General features: G+C 38.2%; 1 protein-coding gene across 1 annotated transcript in view; it reads left to right on the top strand.

Moving 5' to 3' along the window:
- The window catches only part of gdpd2 (glycerophosphodiester phosphodiesterase domain containing 2), a 31804-nt gene that overhangs the window by 6429 nt on the left and 3433 nt on the right, over positions 1-21942 (top strand). The window contains exons 2-14 of the mRNA XM_062999831.1: positions 5624-5823; positions 8972-9075; positions 9192-9285; positions 10333-10392; positions 12340-12438; positions 12530-12623; positions 13769-13908; positions 16910-16992; positions 17074-17233; positions 17321-17521; positions 18723-18850; positions 20820-20967; positions 21163-21245. Coding sequence (XP_062855901.1) covers positions 5737-5823; positions 8972-9075; positions 9192-9285; positions 10333-10392; positions 12340-12438; positions 12530-12623; positions 13769-13908; positions 16910-16992; positions 17074-17233; positions 17321-17521; positions 18723-18850; positions 20820-20967; positions 21163-21245 — 1481 coding nt within the window. The 5' untranslated portion in view covers positions 5624-5736. The remainder of the gene's footprint in view (positions 1-5623; positions 5824-8971; positions 9076-9191; positions 9286-10332; positions 10393-12339; positions 12439-12529; positions 12624-13768; positions 13909-16909; positions 16993-17073; positions 17234-17320; positions 17522-18722; positions 18851-20819; positions 20968-21162; positions 21246-21942) is intronic.

Here is a 21942-nt window from a genome sequence, read left to right as displayed (position 1 = left end):
GAGATACTAAATTGTCTGTGACTGTGTTTGACATTTAACTTAAACTGATGAATCATGTGTAACCTGTCTGTACATGGCCTGTCATGAATGTAACCCAATTGTAAAACATGACCTTAAGATCCTAATAAATGAACAAATGTTAATATACTTAATATACTCTTTTTAAGCCTAAATAATTAATCACTTAGTACACAAGTACAGTTGTTTTTAATGTTACTTTGGACAGAATGAATCTATAATTGAATATAAAGAGTACAAAGAGTTGAATTGAGTATAAAGAGTAATAAATGCAAATCATTTCACAGGATTCACAAACTTTCACTTGCAGTTGTAGTTACCTCAGACAAATATTACAGCCTCTTATCTGAATACGGTTGGCCAACTCACCTAACATATAAACGGTTTGGGTGTGTCATAGTGACTTACATATATCAGCTGCTATTCAGGTTATTAGGGTGACAAAGATTAAAACTGAAAGCTAGATTACAATATGATTTCTGTTTCTAGGCTGTTGGGGAAGAAATGTGCTGTGCAGAAACATCATGACTGTTATTGCTTTGTATTACGAATGTCTATAAATGTTTCCAATCATGTGTTAGATACAAGTCCAAAGTCCCCCTGACTATCTTTAATGATGCCAATACAGTGTATCAAGGCTAGCTTTTCTGTTTGGATGTCACTAAAGTCTTTGAATTGCATGAATGAGATTTATTGGAATAATGCTGGAACATTTAAGACGTCATCTTAGATAACAAGAAGAACAAACAGGCTGTGACGGAAGTTTAAGTTCCTGTTTGAAGGACAGCGTTCACATATCATCCATGATACTTTAAATATGAGTAATTTAGAAGCTATGCTGGGACAGTAAGGTTAAACATTTGTACATTTGTTAGGATCAAATTCAAAAATAACTACACTATGAAATAAGGCGGCGCAGTGGGTAACACTGTCGTCTCACAGCAAGAAGGGCCTTGGTTCAAATTCCTGGCCGTGTTTGCACGTTCTTCATGTGTCTGTGTGGGTTTCCTCCGGGTGCTCCGGTTCCTTAGGTTTCATCCCACAGTCCGTGTTAGTCTCGCTCTCCTCAATCAGCTGTGGAGATCAGCATCAGTAGAGAGTAAGTGTAATGCAATTGGGCAATTGAATACGACTTAATTAGGAAGTATGCAAACAAAAAGCAAAAAAAAAACATAATCTGCTCAACATGTTAGTCTATAAAGGTGAGCTTAAACACCTTTGAGTCAGTTATAGCATACAACTAGTTAGAATCCATGGGAAATACCCACATAAAATGGAAAAAATGCATTACATCTGTTATTTTGTACAACTAGGAACACAAAGCTATCTGCTTATTATGTACTCCTGCACTGTTATTAGGAAACCAAGTGTAGCCTTAAATTATAAACTATGAGGACACATTCACGTCTTTTAAATGGAATGAATGTGTTTTGAGTTTAGACTGTAAAAAAGTGACTTTTAATGGAGCGTGTTGATCTTATGTATATAAATATACATTATATTTACATTTATATAATAATGCTGATTATTATTGAGCTACTTTTGTAAAGTCCTAAGTAGGCTTGTTAAAGCTTTGCCTGTAAAATCATCAGGTTGTATTGTTCTGTAGTTCTTCACCGAAGCATGTTAACAGAAACCGACCGTTGCAGCATGTAATAACAAACTGATGTTTTTGAGCAATAATTAAAGATAACCAGTTTGGCTGGTGTGATGATTATAAATGCAAAGTGTATGTCATAGCATTATGGCTATGACTGACAATCCAATGTGTTTTTTTTTGTTTGTTTTTTGAGACTACAGTTATTCATTTATAGGTTTTAAATAAAAATTATGTTCTGTACATTTTTGTTTGTTAAAAAAACATGCAGTAAACATGCAGTAAATAATTTTTAATAAAATTAGCACATTAAATCCAGATGTGTCATATATGATACAAAACAAAACTCTTCTTATTTAATTTCTTTTTTTTTGTATTTCACAGATGGTCAAATAAGGGCTCCAGTTTAAAAGAATTAGAATTTTTGGGATATTTTTTGGTGGTTTAGGCTTTAAAGGGTAAAATATCTAAACTAGTGGGAAAACATAGATACATTTATTGTCCTTAAAAGCATTGTAATATGTTTTTAAGGTAAAAATTGTATTTGGTAAGTAGCCTCAGACTATGGACTGAAAAGCCACATAAAGGCTTATTTATTTATTCTTTTATTACTGTACGTTCCAAAATGGAGATACTAACATATATCTTTTTGTCTTCAGGGTGGTACCCTCAAGGGTATGTCTTTTGTATATTTTATATGTATATTTCTTACATGAGGACACTGAAAATATTAAGTTTTATCAGCATATGATGTACCATTATTAAGTTCAAGATACAAAACAGTACTTTCTCATGTATGTGCGTATATAGTTACTGTTTGTACAGTTGTGGTCAACATTATTGACACCACTAAATATTAACTACACCATGTAAAATATTTCCTGAAATAGTGTTTAGTGAAACTGATTGGATATACAGTGTATCACAAACGTGAGTACACCCCTCACATTTCTGCAAATATTTCATTATATCTTTTCATGGGACAACACTATAGACATGAAACTTGGATATAAGTTAGAGTAGTCAGTGTACAGCTTGTATAGCAGTGTAGATTTACTGTCTTCTGAAAATAACTCAACACACAGCCATTAATGTCTAAATAGCTGGCAACATAAGTGAGTACACCCCACAGTGAACATGTCCAAATTGTGCCCAAATGTGTCGTTGTCCCTCCCTGGTGTCATGTGTCAAGGTCCCAGGTGTAAATGGGGAGCAGGGCTGTTAAATTTGGTGTTTTGGGTACAATTCTCTCATACTGGCCACTGGATATTCAACATGGCACCTCATGGCAAAGAACTCTCTGAGGATGTGAGAAATAGAATTGTTGCTCTCCACAAAGATGGCCTGGGCTATAAGAAGATTGCTAACACCCTGAAACTGAGCTACAGCATGGTGGCCAAGGTCATACAGCGGTTTTCCAGGACAGGTTCCACTCGGAACAGGCTTCGCCAGGGTCGACCAAAGAAGTTGAGTCCACGTGTTCGGCGTCATATCCAGAGGTTGGCTTTAAAAAATAGACACATGAGTGCTGCCAGCATTGCTGCAGAGGTTGAAGACATGGGAGGTCAGCCTGTCAGTGCTCAGACCATACGCCGCACACTGCATCAACTCAGTCTGCATGGTCGTCATCCCAGAAGGAAGCTGACGCACAAGAAAGCCAGCAAACAGTTTGCTGAAAACAAGCAGTCCAAGAACATGGATTACTGGAATGCCCTGTGGTCTGACGAGACCAAGATAAACTTGTTTGGCTCAGATGGTGTCCAGCATGTGTGGCGGCACCCTGGTGAGAAGTACCAAGACAACTGTATCTTGCCTACAGTCAAGCATGGTGGTGGTAGCATCATGGTCTTGGGCTGCATGAGTGCTGCTGGCACTGGGGAGCTGCAGTTCATTGAGGGAAACATGAATTCCAACATGTACTGTGACATTCTGAAACAGAGCATGATCCCCTCCCTTCGAAAACTCATGGCAGTTTTCCAACAGGATAACGACCCCAAACACAACCTCCAAGATGACAACTGCCTTGCTGAGGAAGCTGAAGGTAAAGGTGATGGACTAAACCCAATTGAGCACCTGTGGCTCATCCTCAAGTGGAAGGTGGAGGAGTTCAAGGTGTCTAACATCCATCAGCTCCGTGATGTCATCATGGAGGAGTGGAAGAGGATTCCAGTAGCAACCTGTGCAGCTCTGGTGAATTCCATGCCCAGGAGGGTTAAGGCAGTGCTGGATAATAATGGTGGTCACACAAAATATTGACACTTTGGGCACAATTTGGACATGTTCACTGTGGGGTGTACTCACTTATGTTGCCAGCCATTTAGACATTAATGGCTGTGTGTTGAGTTATTTTCAGAAGACAGTAAATCTACACTGCTATACAAGTTGTACACTGACTACTCTAAGTTATATCCAAGTTTTATTTCTATAGTGTTGTCCCATGAAAAGATATAATAAAATATTTGCAGAAATGTGAGGGGTGTACTCACTTTTGTGATACACTGTATACACCAGCTAATATCCAGAGTAACCACCGTGTGCAGCACGGATAGCAGCTAGACGGGCTGGGAGTGGCTCAATAAGGTCCTGGTAGGTTGTCACAGGTACTTGGCGCCATGCTGACTGCTGTGCATCCCACAGCTGCTGGAGGGTGTGTGGGGGAGGATCCATAGAGCGAACACGACGATTGAGGTGGTCCCACAGATGTTGGGTTCAAGTCTGGGGAATTGGGGTCCAGGGTAGTACTTGTAAGCTCTTTCAACCAATGTTGGGCATTTCTGGCCAGGTAACATGTCGCATTATCTTTGCTGAAGATCCCATCTGTCCCAGGGAAGACAATCGGCATGTATGGGTGTACGTGATCTGCTAGGATGAATTCATACCCAAATCAGTTAAAAGTGCCTTCCACACCTTATATACCCACCAAGCCAGCTCACAAAACGTGCCTTCCTTCATGAGCTACGCGCTGCAGCCACGTAGGATGTGGTCATAATAATGTGACTCGACAGTGTATAAACTTGTAGGTTTGATACAGAAAAGCACAAGGCACAAAACTCAATGGGCAAAGGCCAAGACAGACCCCACTGCTTAAAGAAAAGTTACATAGACAAACCACAATCTTTCTGTGGAAATGTCCTGTGGCTGGATATAACCAAATGCTGGCAATGCCTGTCAAGGTTATACCAGCAATTTGTTGATCGATTATAAAATAAAACCTAAAAGAAAAGTGCACACTGCCTGCAGTGGTCCATAATGTTTTGGGGCTGTTTTACCACTTCTTGAATTAGAGAGCTTAAATGTGTTATAGGAACAATGCAATCACAGGATTATCAGAGCGTTTTAGAGTGAAATGTGCTCCCAGGTGCAAGAAAAATAGGTTTAAGTCTGACTAAAATGGTCCTACAGCAGAATTAAAGGTACACAAGAATGGTTTGGGGAAAAGAGACTGTTTTGGACCACCAATGAGTCCTGATCTCAAGCCACTAACAATCTATAGATGAAATCTGCTTTGGGGAAATGAAACGGTATACAATTTAGGGCCCCTGAGCAAGGCCCTTAACCTTCAATTGCTTGCATGGTGTTTGGTTAATGTGTAAAGTAAACCATTTATATGGTCAGTAATTGTCCCAGAAGACAGTTAAGCATGTACTTATTTAAAACTGGACTGGACTTTTAAGCTTAATGTCTTAATACCGGATACAAAACACTTAATTTACATTACTGTGGTAAAATTGCTACAGTAAAGTATATGCAGACTTTGTGGTGTTTATAAATCTGAAGCATTTAGGAAAAGATTAATTAGATTAATTATTATGATCTTGTTTGCCTGCCCATCTGCCATTCAGTCATTAAACCACAGATCAGATCCATAAATGCCACCAAAGTATTTGGCTAAAGAGTTAAATGTGCAGCTGCAGTATGAAACCACTCTTGGCACCCTAAGGTACCCAGGGGTGTGTTTAGGGCTCTTCTTATTTGAATACTTTCAACTTTTTTATCCTTGTCATACAGGTCTGAGATGCGAGTCATTACAAGTACATCTACACACTTCGAAATTCAGCCCCATTATTTCAAAAGAAGCTCCTGTTCAATTGCATCTACTTTCTAACTGTGAAGAAAACACGATGTACACAAGAGACGGCATTTTCAAAGTCTGCTGCAGCGGAATCTACAGTTGCTACTGGAAAGGACTTAAAGAAAGAAACCCAGGAGTAAGCATCTTTTCTTCTATGATTTTACGGTTTTAGATAGATTTAGATAAATATTTAATTTAGATAAACACGTTTTAATCAAATAGGTCATTAATGAGCACTTACTATGTAAATGTGTTTGCTTGTTAACTAAATATAGGAATTGTGATCTCGGACAAATGATTTAATCCTGGTGGAAGGTATTCTGATTGGAAGTCTGTTTGCTGATGCATTGAGTGATTTCTGAAACCTTGTAAGGAATGAAGTAGTTTCATGTTTTTAGCTGCTGTTAAAAGCTGCAAGTTTGTTATTATACGCAACATCCTAAGTCTCATCAGTCTGTTATTAATAATGAAGAAAAGCTTAGCATGAAGGAACAGTGGCATGGTTCCAAGGGGCCTTTGAAATAGCTGAATACAGCCCCCAAAAGCAAAGAAAAGGTTATTTTCTGAGCTGTTGATTTACAGAAAGGTTCAGGGGATTTTTTTTGTTTGTTTTTCTCAAGGAAAGCACAATGAATTAAATTTCATTCATGATGTTTCAATGCATTTTTACAGGAACATGGATATTAATATTACAAAACATGGGGTGAATTCAGGTAAATTGCATTGAAGGCGGATGGACCAAATTTCTTTTTCACACAGTTTGGTGTGAGACTGGTGGGATACTGGTGGGAAAGCTGCATTCATAAAAAATCTTAGTTTTTCTTATAGTGTTAATACATTTTATTAATTTACAAATTACTTGAAACTAAAAGTTTCCGACTATTGGACATCCAGCATGAAACATGAGTAGAATACTGCAGCAAATCATTGGTTGTTAATTCCCTTTTTATGATATTTTAAAATGTAAACATTTAAATTTTAATTTTACATTGAAGCAACATCAGCAGAAGAACTTTGTTGGCCACTATATGTGAGGTTTTCATGGCATACACCAACCCTAGATGTGCAATATTATGTGTAAAGCACAATGACATTGGACTCTGTAGAAATGTATTGTGGTTGCCAGGATATTACCTGCACAAATAAATAGTGTCAGTGCCCAGCACAAATTGTCACAAATTGTCACTGGCATACTTTGAAGTCTCATGGGGGCATTCTCAGATCGACCTTACATTGTGGTCACTCTGTTTAATACCATTTGTTTTTTAATGTGATGTTCGTTAAATGTGATGTCCAACAAGACTTCAATAGAATTATGCAAGAAAGGTCCATTTATGTGAATTCACATTACATTAATAACAATATATATAATAATTACAATATATTACATTATGTAAACTTAAATGATATAAAAATGAGCTATGTGAAAGCTGAACCGTTAAGATTTGCCACATGTGTAGTTCTAATATACAGGGTGGGCCATTTATATGGATACACCTAAATAAAATGGGAATGGTTGGTGATATTAACTTCCTGTTTGTGGCACATTAGTATATGGGAGGGGGAAAACTTTTCAAGATGGGTGGTGACCATGGCGGCCATTTTGAAGTCGGCCATTTTGGATCCAACTTTAGTTTTTTCAATGGGAAGAGGGTCATGTGACATATCAAACTTATTGAGAATTTCACAAGAAAAACAATGGTGTGCTTGGTTTTAACGTAACTTTATTCTTTGAATGAGTTATTTACAAGTTTCTGACCACTTATAAAATGTGTTCAAAGTGCTGCCCATTGTGTTGGATTGTCAATGCAACCCTCTTCTCCCACTCTTCACACACTGATAGCAACACCGCAGAAGAAATGCTAGCACAGGCTTCCAGTATCCGTAGTTTCAGGTGCTGCACATCTCGTATCTTCACAGCATAGACAATTGCCTTCAGATTACCCCAAAGATAAAAGTCTAAGGGGGTCAGATCGGGAGACCTTGGGGGCCATTCAACTGGCCCACGACGACCAATCCACTTTCCAGGAAACTGTTCATCTAGGAATGCTCGGACCTGACACCCATAATGTGGTGGTGCACCATCTTGCTGGAAAAACTCAGGGAACGTGCCAGCTTCAGTGCATAAAGAGGGAAACACATCATCATGTAGCAATTTCAAATATCCAGTGGCCTTGAGGTTTCCATTGATGAAGAATGGCCCCACTATCTTTGTACCCCATATACCACACCATACCATCAATTTTTGTGTTCCAACAGTCTTGGAGGGATCTATCCAATGTGGGTTAGTGTCAGACCAATAGCGGTGGTTTTGTTTGTTAACTTCACCATTCACATAAAAGTTTGCCTCATCACTGAACAAAATGTTCTGTGTAAACTGAGGGTCCTGTTCCAATTTTTGTTTTGCCCATTCTGCAAATTCAGTGCGCCGATCTGGGTCATCCTCGTTGAGATGCTGCAGCAGCTGGAGTTTGTAAGGGTGCCATTTGTGAGTAGCTAATATCCGCCGAAGGGATGTTCGACTGATGCCACTCTCCAGTGACATGCGGCGAGTGCTACGCTGTGGGCTCTTGCTGAATGAAGCTAGGACAGCCACTGATGTTTCTTCATTAGTGACAGTTTTCATGCGTCCACATTTTGGCAAATCCAACACTGAACCAGTTTCACGAAACTTGGCAAGCAGTTTGCTAACTGTAGCATGGGAGATGGGTGGTCTCGTAGGGTGTCTTGCATTGAAATCTGCTGCAATGACCCGGGTACTGCGTTCACCAGACATCAACACAATTTCTATCCGCTCCTCACGTGTTAACCTCTGCGACATGTCAATGGCTGTAAACAAAGAGAAGCTTGTAAATAACTCATGAAAGAATAAAGTTACGTTAAAACCAAGCACACCATTGTTTTTCTTGTGAAATTCTCAATAAGTTTGATGTGTCACATGACCCTCTTCCCATTGAAAAAACTAAAGTTGGATCCAAAATGGCCGACTTCAAAATGGCCACCATGGTCACCACCCATCTTGAAAAGTTTCCCCCTCCCATATACTAATGTGCCACAAACAGGAAGTTAATATCACCAACCATTCCCATTTTATTTAGGTGTATCCATATAAATGGTTTAAATGAATGTTGACAATTTAAAGTACTTATTTGTTTTTTTGGGAGGTGTTGATTTAAATTAACCAGTTAGTCCGGTATAATAATTACAAGTGAAAGTCATTTTGAAACGTAGCATGTAGAGACTTGAACAATCCTTATTCTTTTTTTTTTTATTATTCTTTACAGTGTAAAGGCTTCTGGTTCACCTTCCATTTTCTGATGTCCATTCTGACCCTGGGGTGGATTTACATTTGCTTTGTTGCTTACAATGACCACAATGATGTCAACTGGTAAACACACACTCCTTTTATTAAGAAGAATTTTAAATTATATTTATTCATCTATTGCTAGTATGGTATGCTTCCTTCATGCTGTAGTTATGTTTTCATTTCTATGACTTAAACAGGAAAGCCTTTAATATACTTGGTGTTTGGATACACTGGTACATGGCTGTTATTATTCTGTCTGCAGTACTGGCCATATACTGTCTCCTGCTAGTGGTGAGAACAATACACAAAAATGCATGCATTTACAATACACACCTAAACATATATTCAAAAATGTGGACACACTTTGTAATTAGTGCATTTTGATAATTCAGTGTTTCCACAGAAGAACAATTATACACTGTGTTGAATTTAAGAAGCCAGTAACATTATGCACAATGTAAAGTGGCACAAAGCACACTTCACCACATACCAGTCTTATGCATAATTCTCTTTTTGGTACAGGCCAGAAGAACAAACCTGTCCAAAAGCATAGTGCCAACTGCATGGTTGGATAATGGAAAACTTGTTCTTTGGGGCTGTTTCATGATATAACTAGACCTCTTTCATACTGTGACATTTTAGGAAACTATTTTAGGAAACTATGCTTCTGTATGGTTTCAACTGTTTTCAAATAACAATGCACCTGTGTACAACGAAAGGTCCATAAAGACAAGTTTTAGAGTTTGGTTTTGAATAATCTAGTAGACATATACAGAGTTCTATCCTTAACCCAAGTGACTACCTTTTAGGACTAAACTTAAATTTAATTTGCTTGGGGTGGCACGGTGGCTCAGTGGGTAGCAGATCCCCAGGTGGGGAGGTACGGGTCCTTTCTGTGTAGACTTTGCATGTTCTCCCAGTGTCTGTGTGGATTTCCTTCGGGTGCTCCGGTTTCCTCCCACAGTCCAAAGACATTCAAGTGAGGTGAATTGGAGATACTAAATTGTCCATGACATTGAACTTGAACTGATGAATTTTATTTAATGAGTTACTACCGTTTCTGTCATGAATGTAACCAAAAATGATATTAAAATCCTAATAAATAAATAATTTCGCTAGTGAGTACTTATTGGTACTCACCAATATATGGTGCCTAAATAGAAAGAAATCCCTTCATGTTAGAGGACTGAGTGGCAAAAACCGATCAGATTGTAATGAGATGTCAAATAATTCAGTCATGATGGAAACGTTTTGGCGTCCACATATTATTTGCATTTATTAATATTGCCAGTGCATGTAAGTTATTATTTCTTGTAATTAAATTACTTGCTCTTTCAGGTTTTTGCATTGGTGCTGTTTTCTATGAAAGAACCTTTGGACTTGCACTGTATACATAAGGTAAAATATTCCTCTTTATGACCGGTCACAGATTGTTTAATATTACCTGAAAAGCCTGTTTCTATCATTTCATTTAGCATATTTCCTTTGAGCATAACATCCTTTCTGTGTGAAGTTTGTGTTCTCCCCGTGTCTGTGTGGGTTTCCTCCGGGTGCTCCGGTTTCCTCCCACATTCCAAAGACATGCAAGTGAGGTGAACTGGAGACACTAAATTGTCCAAGACTGTGTTCAATATAACCTTGTGAACTGATGAACCTTGTGTAATGAGTAACTACCGTTCCTGTCATGAATGTAACCAAAGTGTAAAACATGATGTTAAAATCCTAATAAACAAACAAACAAACAAACTTTTAGCATATTTATATACAGTTATCTACAGTGTTGGGTTGGGCTGAATATTTGTGAAAACGTAATAATGTATGAATAATAAATGTAGTGAACTAAATGTATTCAATGAAGTATTTCTTTAAGGTACATGGAAGAATTTTGTATTAAAATATCTTTAGAATAATATTCTGGGGAAAACATGGTAACATATCTGATTACTGTATTTATTAAATTTACCATTATAGAAAACATCGAACACAAGTATGATTTGAAAAGTATTTAAAAATGAAATTATGCTTTAAAAAGCTTATGCCTTTAACTTCAAATTATGTGCAAGGCCGTTGAGCTTTAAAGGGAACATTTGGCTGGTGAGCAACATTTTAAAAGTGCCGCATGATAAAAAATGGCTATTAAGCAAACCAAGTGTATAAGCAGGTATGCGAAATAGTCCTAAATAATTGTAAATGCTATTAGCTATGAGAGTAATTGTACCTTTTTACTGACACACAATATAAAATATTCTAATGTTTATATCTAATGTTAAAGCAGCACTGTGGCCTGGTGGGTAGCACTGTCGCCTCACAGCTAGAAGGTGCTGGATTAGATTCTCATGTGGAGCGGTCCAGGTTCTTTCTGTGTAGTTTGCATGTTCTTCCTATGTCTGCCTGGGTTTCCTCCGGGAGCTCCGGTTTCCTCCCACAGTCCAAAGACATGCATGTGAGGTGAATTGTAGATGCAAAATTGAACTGATGAATCTTAAAGACATGTGCACTAGTGGAAATGCGAGTTGGCTACATGTCTAATAGTGCACTTGTCTACTCACATGTCCAGTCTTTAAATATGTACCTGTGGTGCTAAAAAATGCAATTTGCTCATGTTTTAGCATATTGGTTGTACTTGATTGTTTAGTTACATTTAATATTATCTAACACCAACTGGCCCTGTGTAAAATTAAACTTCCCTTAGCAGTTTAATTATCCAATTAACCAAATTAATGGGTTAATTTACATGGGACATACCCAGGCTTAATTACTGTCAGCCTGGTTAAATATAATCATCAGTTAAATAAGATCAAAAATGTAAAGTATACTAAACAGTCTAAAAAAACCTTGGACAAAGCACCAGCAAACCACAGTCCAAGTGGCACAGCTAGTTAATAATAGGGGTAACACTTCTTTTTTTTTTTTTTTTACATCGGTGATATAGTTGTTGCATACCCTTTTCCTTCAGTGAATGAAATTATCATTTAAAACAGTTTTGTACTGAGAATCTGAAACTATTTTGTGAGATGATTATGCAGAAAGAGAGGAAATCAGGATCACAGCATCATAAATTATTACAATTACAAAATACAATTATTTTTATAGGCAAACATTTACAGTTTAACTTATTGTGAAAATCAACAAGGACAGCAATTTTGTATTCACACAAATATGTGGGTAAATTAGACAACAGCTAGAATGGTTTCAATCCCATCAGTACAGATAATTAGAATCTAGAGTCTATTCAGCACTCAGCTTTAAACCTGTTCTAGAAGCATGTGGTGGCCCAGCACTTTAAAAATGATGAATAAATTTAAAATTGTTCTGAAAATCAATGTGTGTTTTCTTATTGTGTAGTTTTTGCTGTTTGTGGGCCTAATAATAGTTGGGTTTGGCGTAGCTGGAATAAGCATAGAATGGCGTGAGGAATGGAATACCATCCATATGTCTTTGCAGGTATGTGTAGCCTGTATATAATAGCAGTGCTTTGTTGTACCACTGTCTGTACTGTAAACTGAAAATGGAATTTTATCTTACTGTTCCACAGGCCACAGCTCCTTTTCTGCAGCTGGCTGCTGTTGCGGCCTTGACTGTAATCAGCTGGTTTGTGTTCGAGAAATTCTTTAGAGCTCAAACGACTGGTAGGTATTGCCTGTATTTTTGAATATTTCAGTAATATCTGATATCTAGTGGCATCAAATTGTTTGATAAACTGTGGTCAGCGAGGATGTACTGTATGTGATTACAAACACCATTTTAATAAGGGGCACAGCCTCAACTCTTTGTGGCAAATTACACAAGTTATTTCCAATTCCCCACTGTACTTCCATCCTGCCAAGTTTAGCCACAGATTATTAAATTGTTATGATGTACGTGGAACCAGTTTGACATGGCTGTGCTTGGTGACATATAGTGTAATATTGTGGGCATACTGTAAAGTGACCCATATTGTCAGTGGCTTTTGAAGGATGTTTGTTTGGCATTAGGTACCACAAAATGTGCTAAAAGTGTTATATCATTCACACTCTTTGCAACAGATTCAGACCTGCTATCTGCATGTTGAATCAGAAAAAGAAAATCATCAAATCTTCAGCTGTTCATTTTTGGTGAACCTGTGCCCACTGTAGGCTTAGATTCGTATTCAGATATGCCCACATTCTGTCAGACTTGTGGATTTATATGATTGAAATGATTAACATGAGTCAGTCAGTAATCTGACTTATCAGTGTGATGACCTGTAGTTAAGTGTTTAGAAATAAGAACAAATTGATTATTGGCCATAAATCCAGAAGTTAGTAGAAGTGCGTTTTGCTCCATGTAGTCAGTGCCAGTTTCTTTATTGCAGTTCTCATTTGCGCTGCCCAAAGCTGTATCAAGTACTATCATGAGATAATCAGATTACAACCAAAACCTTAGCAAAGTCAGCTTGAGCAAAATATCATATGAGGTAAAAAAGACAGTTATTGTAATTACATTAGCAAGTCTCTCTTAACTGATGTTGTTTAGTGGTTTTTAGCAATACCATTTTCAATTCCAGCAATTCCAGTCATGTTCCAAGATCTATTTCAAGGCCAACATTGTGAACTCTTCTATGAGGAATCTTCAAAAAGTTTGATATTTTGGTTGGAAACGGTGAGGGTGGGAGGAGGAGTAATTGGTCATGTCTGAGAGACTGAGAGAGATTATAGTCCAGATTTCCAGATAGATCCAGATTGTTATTTAGAAGATTGTTACAGTATACAGATATGTGTTAATTAAGCAAACCATTGTCTTTGTGTTGGAACAGTATGTAAGGTCTTCATCATTGGGACATTAGTGGCAGTTGCGGCCCTGATTTTCCTCAGTCCATTGAAGATTTATTCTCCATGTATTACTGATAATCTTCCCCCTAAACCTGCCCTTGTGGCCCATCGTGGTGCACCTCTGGTAAGAACAGCTTTTTCCTAAATACTTTAACTTTCTAATTCTATTACTGTTTTGCTATACACCTCGATATACCTGACACTGGAGTTTCTGGGACAGAGGGGTTTTATTCTAATGTTTTTTTATGTAAGTTGTTACAGTGTGACAGAGACACAGTTTAATTATTAATGAATGAACTACTTATTATTTCATCTACAGTATTGGCATTGTTCCTGGATTGTAAGCTGCTAAAACAAAACTGTGTTTTTATTCCACATGATCAGATCAGTTTGGCAGATAATGTGGAAATGTTAATTAAATCCAGATGGATTTGTAGACTAATTTGGTATTACTGAGACAGATTTTTCCCAACCAACAAAATCCTTTAAACTAGTTGATCCAGATAAAGACTTAAACTCAATGAAAGAAGATTTTGAGATTTGAACTCCAACTGAGCTGAACAATGTTAAATGGTTGACATGGTATTGGGGATTTTGATTTGGGAAGCCAGGTATTTCATTTAAGCTCTGAAACTTTAAGGTAATAAGATACAGTGTTTATACAAAATAACCAGTGACAGGGCTGTGGTTGTAATATAAAATAGCAGGTACTGGTAATGATGGTTGCCAATCACTTGTAATCTATCAGTTTAGACCTAGACTCAATTAGACCTTTCCAAATGTACAAAATACAAAGCTATTTAGGATTTGGGTCTACCCTTAAAGCTGATGGCACTGTAAAATAGGACATGATGTAGCTTAATCAACCTGGATATGTTGGATCAATATGGATACATGTGGATATTGCTTCTAACTATTCATGACTTTAAAGTCTTAATTGTTACATATTATTTTTTTATTGGCTAAATGGTGCAGTACCTATGTTGTAGATGCTTCTAAATTGGACCTTCAAAAATACACACATAAGCCGCTCAGGTGGCGCAGCGGTAAAAACACACGCTGTTCACCAGAGTTGAGATCTCGAATACATCGTATCGAATCTCGGCTCTGCCTGCCGGCTGAGGCTGGGCGGCCACATGAACAACGATTGGCCTGTTGTTCAGATAGGGGCGGGATTAAGCCGGATGGGGACTCTCTTTCAGACTAGTGCGATTACGACCTCTGCTGGCTGGTTGGTGGCGCCTGCACGGAGATGGGAAAGGAGGTGCGGTAGAGGGCGTGGCTGTCCGTACACAGCGCTGTACTGCACTGCACTCGTCAAGTGTAGGTGATAAGATGTTCGATTGCTGTGCACGTGTCGCAGGGGGCGTGGAGCAGCCTCGTCCTCCCCAATCAGGAGCAAGGACCAGCATTAGTGAGAGGATGATTGACGGGCAGAAATTGGATGCGCTAAAGTGGGAGAAAAAGGGGGGAAAAATACACACATAGTAAGAAGTCAGTTGAAATTCGGCCCTGTGAAATATGTTTCATACTTTTACCAGAATCATTTTAATTATTTCCTGTTCTAAAGTGTTTTTTATCCATATAAAGGACACAGATAGGTAGCACAGGTAATGAGTAGAAAGCTATTTGTAATTTGACCCTACAAAATGTGCATTTATCTTCTTTCATTTCCATCTTACATTTGGCTTTTTGTTTAACTTTAATGCAAGATAAGAATAAGTGAACCGACTTCAAATACTTGAAACAGCATACCCTTGACATAGCTTGACATTCTGTTTTACAGTTGTGTACAGTTTGGTATGCAGCCCAAATAAAGTGCTTGCCAAATACTGCAATTATGCTATTGGCAGCTAATAGTGGTTATTAGCAGTTAGTTGGCTGGCTTGCTTTTAGGGGTGATTGAAGAGGACTTTAATTTACATTACATTACAGTACATTGTATTTTCTTGCAGAATTACTTAAATCAGACACATTGGAAGACTTTTAAGCATGAAAGGTTCCATTTCAGCATCACAATAATATTCAAGTCAGAACTTTTGACTAGGCCACTTAAAAACATTATTAAATGTTTCTTTTAAGCCGTTTAGAGGGGGGCTTGTTTTTGTATATTGGATTTTTGTGTTTCATAACTTAATTGCTGATGACTAGATATTTTTCAGTAATATTTTATAGAGCACACTTGATAGGTTCTTAATATTGGACAACATTTATTAATAACTACAGACAAAACAACGGTTAATCTACATTGCTGACTATCTCTTAATTAAACAACATACACTGATCAGCCATAACATTAAAACCACCTCCTTGTTTCTACACTCACTGTCCTTTTTATCATATCCACTTTCTGTTTGTCTGCATGCTTTGTTAGCCCCCTTTCATGCTGTTATTATATGGTCAGGACCCTCCCATGACCACTACAGAGCAGGTATTATTTAGGTGGTGGATCATTCTCAGCACTGCAGTGACACTGACATGGTGGTGGTGTGTTAGTGTGTGTTGTGCTGGTATGAGTGGATAAGACACAGCAGTGCTGCTGGAGTTTTTAAATACCGTGTCCACTCACTGTCCACTCTTATTAGACACTCCCACCTAGTTGGTCCACCCTGTAGATGTAAAGTCAGATCGCTCATCTGTTGCTGCTGTTTGAGTTGGTCATCTTCTAGACCTTCATCAGTGGTCACAGGACGCTGCCCATGGGGTGCTGTTGGCTGGATATTCTAGGTTGGTGGACTATTCTCAGTCCAGCAGTGACAGCAAACTCCATCAGCACTGCCTTGTCTGATCCAATCATACCAGCACAACACATACTAACACACCACCACCATGTCAGTGTCACTGCAGTGCTGAAAATGACCCACCACCCAAATAATACCTGCTCTGTAGTGGTCCTGTGGGGGTCCTGACCAATGAAGAACAGCATGAAAGGGGGGTAACAAAGCATGCAGAGAAATAGATGGACTACAGTCAGTAATTGTAGAACTACAAAGTGCTTCTATATGGTAAGTGGAGCTGATAAAATGGACAGTGAGTGTAGAAACAAGGAGGTGGTTTTAATGTTATGGTTGATTGGTGTATACTTACAAAATTAATAGCAATAATATTTGCTATCTCGTGTACAGCTGGCTCCAGAAAACACTTTAATGTCTTTCGAGAGAAGCATCGAGTGCAAAGTCGCAGCATTCGAGACAGATGTACAGCTTAGGTAAGCCAACTCCTGTTGTTTAGTGAAATAATTCACCTACTGTGGCTCTGCTATGTAATATAAATCTTCTCCTCATTTCAGCAAGGACAACGTTTCCTTTCTTATGCATGACCATGGAAAAGAATTTCTAAAGAGGACAACTAACGTGGCTGCCGTTTTTCCTAATCGAAAATATGACACGAGTCATGACTTTACTTGGGAAGAGCTACAGGGGCTAAATGCGGGCGAATGGTTTGTCAAGGTAAATAAAAGTGTAATATTTATAGCAAATTGTAGTTGGTTAAATAATTACTGAAGTTTTATAGAAGTTGTTCTGTTATCCATGCAGACAAACCCGTTTTGGTCCGTATCCTCGCTTTCGAAAGAACAGAAGGAACTTGCTCGAGAACAGCGAATAGCATCTCTTGCAGAACTTTTAGAGCTTGGAAAGAAGCACAACATCTCTGTCATATTTGACATAAAGAACGAGGAGGATGACTGCGAGCACATTGTGACGACTGTCCTGAAATCCAACATTCCACATAATTTGGTGAGCATCCCATGTAATTAACTTTTTTTGCAGTGTTGTTTGCCTTAGTGTTGGTGTTGTAATGGGGTTGCATGGTGGTGCAGCAGAGCCTTTAATTTTAGCCTCTTGTAAATGTCTTATAAAAGTTTAGTATGTTCTCCCAGTGTTTATTAGTTGGCTTTTTACAGCCATCAGTTTTCCTTTCACCTGGTTTGTGTTACCACAAGCAGAATTATCACCAAGCTCTGGGCCATGTAGATGGATTAGAATGTTGTTTGAGGTTATTTTATTAAACTTGTTCATTTTTAATTACCCTGTTTTTTGTCTTTCGATTACAAACACATTAAATATACACCGATCAGCCATAACATTAAAACCACCTCCTTGTTTCTACACTCACTGTCCATTTTATCAGCTCCACTTACCATATAGAAGCACTTTGTAGTTCTACAATTACTGACTGCAGTCCATCTGTTTCTCTGCATGCTTTGTTAGCCTGCTTTTATGCTGTTCTTCAATGGTCAGGACTCTCCCAGGACCACTACAGAGTAGGTATTATTTGGGTGGTGGGTCATGCTGACACTGACATGGTGGTGTGTTAGTGTGTGTTGTGCTGGTATGAGTGAATAAGACACAGCAATGCTGATGGAGCTCACCTCACTGTCACTGCTGGACTGAGAATAGTCCACCAACCAAAAATATTTAGCCAACAGTGCCCCGTAGGCAGCGTCCTGTGACCACTGATGAAGGTCTAGAAGATGACCAACTCAAACAGCAGCAATAGATGAGCGATCGTCTCTGACTTTACATCTACAAGGTGGACCAACTAGGTAGGAGTGTCTAATAGAGTGAACAGTGAGTGGACACGGTATTTAAAAACTCCATCAGCATTGCTGTGTCTGATCCACTCATACCAGCACAACACACACTAACACACCACCACCATGACAGTCACTGCAGTGCTGAGAATGACCCACCACCCAAAAAATACCTACTCTGTGGTTGTCCTGTGGGGGTCCTGACCATTGAAGAACAGGGTGAAAGCAGGCTAAAAAGGTATGTAGAAAAATAGATGGACTACAGTCAGTAATTGTAGAATTGGTTTTAATATTATGGCTGATCAGTGTATACAGGGATTCTGACCTCTGACATTTATCTTCAACTGTTAATAATGTAATTTTCTGAATAAGATGTTTGCTGTATTCTGTATTTCTCTATTTAGATTTGGTGGCTCCCTTCAAGATGTAGAGACACTGGATTCCGTCAGGTGTACGACAAGCCGTTAAATGAAAGTGTCAGCGGAGATTTTCTGAACTTAAAATATAGTGCATCCAGTACTAAGGAGATTAGGTGTGTATTAGATGTCTATTCACACACCCTATGACATGTTCAGACATGATATTAGCTTGTTGAATGTTGGCTTAAGAAAAACAGTAGTTCTACTCCCTAAGGGAAAGATGCCTGAGTTAAAATTAAGAACATGGTGCATTCTGTTGTGTATAGTGGAATGTGCAAAATGTGGCATATAACCAAATAGCATCTTTTCATATGGATTCATATTTATTAAGAATAGAAATGTACCCACTTCAGCATCCACAGAAAAATAGATTTAATACCAATACAAAAAAGCTACTTTATATTTTAACAAAAGTTGGGACAGCATAAAAAACAGTTTCTTACATTTACTTTGACTTTTATTTGATTGCAGACAGAATGAACCTGAGATATTTCATGTTTTATCTGCTCAACTTCATTTCATTTATAAATTAACATCCATTCCTGCATTTCAGGCCTGCATTTCAGGCCTGCAACACATTCCAAAAAAAGTTGGGACAGTAAAGCATTTACCACTTTGTAATGTTGCCATGCCTTTTCACCACACTTAAAAGAAGTTTTGGCACCGAGGATACCAAGAGATTTAGTTTTAGGTTTAATTTTGTCCCACACTACATACATTTTTTCAAAAAAAGACCTGGAATGTTGATTCATCTGACCACAATACACGTTTCCACTGTGTAATGGTCCATCCTAGATGCCTCAGAGCCCAGAGAAGTTGACACCGCTTCTGGACATGGTTAACATAAGGCTTCTTTTTTGCACAGTAAAGTTTTAAGTGACATTTGTGCATGTAACTCCGTATTGTAGTGCTTGACAAAGGTTTGCCAAAGTAATCCCTCACCCATGTGGTTATATCAGCCATTGTTGAGTGGCGGTTCTTGATGCAGTGCCATCAGGGGAATCAAAGATCACGCCTTTACAAACTGAAATTCCTTCATATTCCTTGAATCACTAATGATATTATGCACTGTAGAGGGAGAAATATGCTAATCCCTTTCAATCTTTCTTTGAGGTACATTGTTTTAAAACATTTCAATAATTTTCTCACACATTTGTTGACAAACTGGAGATCCTCTGATCATCTTTACTCATCAAAGACTCAGCCTTTCCTGGATGCTGCTTTTGTACCAAACCATGATTATAATCACCTGTTGATATCACCTGTTTGGAATCACATCATTTTTTAGTTGTTTTCACCTCATTACTAGCCCTGAATTGCTCCCGTCCCAACTTTTTTTGGAATGTGTTGCAGGCCTGAAATGCGGGAATGGAGGTATATTAACAAATGAAATGAAGTTGAGCAGATCAAACATGAAATATCTCAGGTTCATCCTGTCTGCAATCAAATATAAGTCAAAGTTAATGTAAGGAACACTACATTTTTATTTTATTTGCACTTTCTATACTGTCCCAACCTTTTCTGAATTGGGGTTGTATATTTAGGTAATGCTGAAATACACTGTATGTCTAAAAATATGTATAAATGGAGCTCACTTTGGTACATGGGCACAGTCATCCTGGAACTGAAAAGGGCTTATCCCCAACCTGTTGCCAATAAGTTGTGTAATTGATTTTGCACACCTGTCAGCAATGGGTAAGGCTAAAACAGTGTCTACATACTTTTTCCCACACAGTGTAGTTATATAATTAATGCTAAAACCAGAAAAATAAATGCACAAACCCTTTAGGGGAAATGTACTACAGGTGCATGAAATGAACCAGGAAATCAATAAATAAATGAATTTAATGGGTAATAAAAGAGAACAGAGCAGCAAATATGCACAATGAAAAGAATGTACATGTTACTTCAGCATACTTTTTAAAAGTACAAGTACAAATCATAATACAAGCTAAAGTCACTAACTGTACATTTGAAAAGTACATTTCTAACTTGTATATCTAACTTGAGTGCAAACTAAGAAGTACACTGACAAAAAATAGGTAACGTTATGCAATATACTTTTTCACATTTGTGATACAGTAAGTCACGGGAGAAGGATATATCTGTCAACCTGTGGGTGGTGAATGAGCGCTGGCTTTTCTCATTGCTCTGGTGCTCGGGGGCAAGCTCTGTGACCACCAATACCTGCCACCTCCTCAAGGACATGTCTCGGCCTGACTGGCATCTGGTAATTACTACTTTGCTTGTTGCTTTCATCGTCTCCACAGTGGCAATGCTAACAGAAATGCAAATAAAGCTTAATAGTACATACATAGTGGTGTATAAAGTTTAGCGTACTATATCTTTGTTTTCTCATAACTGTGTGTGTGTGTGTGTGTGTGTGTGTGTGTGTGTGTGTGTGTGTGTGTGTGTACTTCTTCAGGCCCCTTACGTATACAGGATTATCTGGATCACTGCTGACGTGGTGTCATTCTTCGTGACGGTCATACTGTTCTTTTTACAAAAGTAAGAAGAGCTCATATGTGTTATCTCGTTAATGTGAGACACTACAGGAAATGATTGAGGTCACATGACTTTAGATAACATCTATAACGTCTTTAGGAAAATGTAAATTATATAAAAGCAGGTCTGTTGGGTTTTTTCCTTTTCTTTTCCTGACCACTTGTGTAAAAATCTAAAGTTGGTTATTTTTGTGGGCTTTAATTCACCGTACCTTGCACACCTTCACTCATTTATACCTAAAGACAATGTCCCTACTGGCAAGTAGTTTTTTAAGCTGGTAGATAACCTAATTATATCCAACTACTGTGAACTCCTCCCAGATAGTGTGCAAAGGATTGAAGTTAGGTCTACAGGGCCCATGTCACTGTGCAGTACCCACACTACCTAAACCTTGGTTTTTGTCTGACATTGCTATGCAAATTTGGGGCCCTTATAGACCCAGGTGTGCGCTTTTCCAAACTACTCTACAACACTGCTGACAGGTGTAATAAATTAGTTATAAAGGGTGTCCCAAAATTCACGCAAGATTTGAATTTGGCGCCATTTGTGCGGTACAGTGTTGCCAACAAAAAAAAAAGACAGCGTGACAGCTCACAATTCAGGGTTATTAAAAATGGAGCGCTACACGAAAGAACAACGCGTTTTCATTGTTGAGCAATATTTTAAAAATAATTAAGGTTTGGCAGCTACAGTTCGCAAT

This window comes from Trichomycterus rosablanca, chromosome 8 (genome assembly GCF_030014385.1).
Source record: "Trichomycterus rosablanca isolate fTriRos1 chromosome 8, fTriRos1.hap1, whole genome shotgun sequence".
Lineage (NCBI taxonomy): Eukaryota > Metazoa > Chordata > Actinopteri > Siluriformes > Trichomycteridae > Trichomycterus > Trichomycterus rosablanca.
The sequence above is the reverse complement of the archived record's forward strand: the minus strand, read 5'-3'. Positions and strand labels throughout refer to the sequence as shown.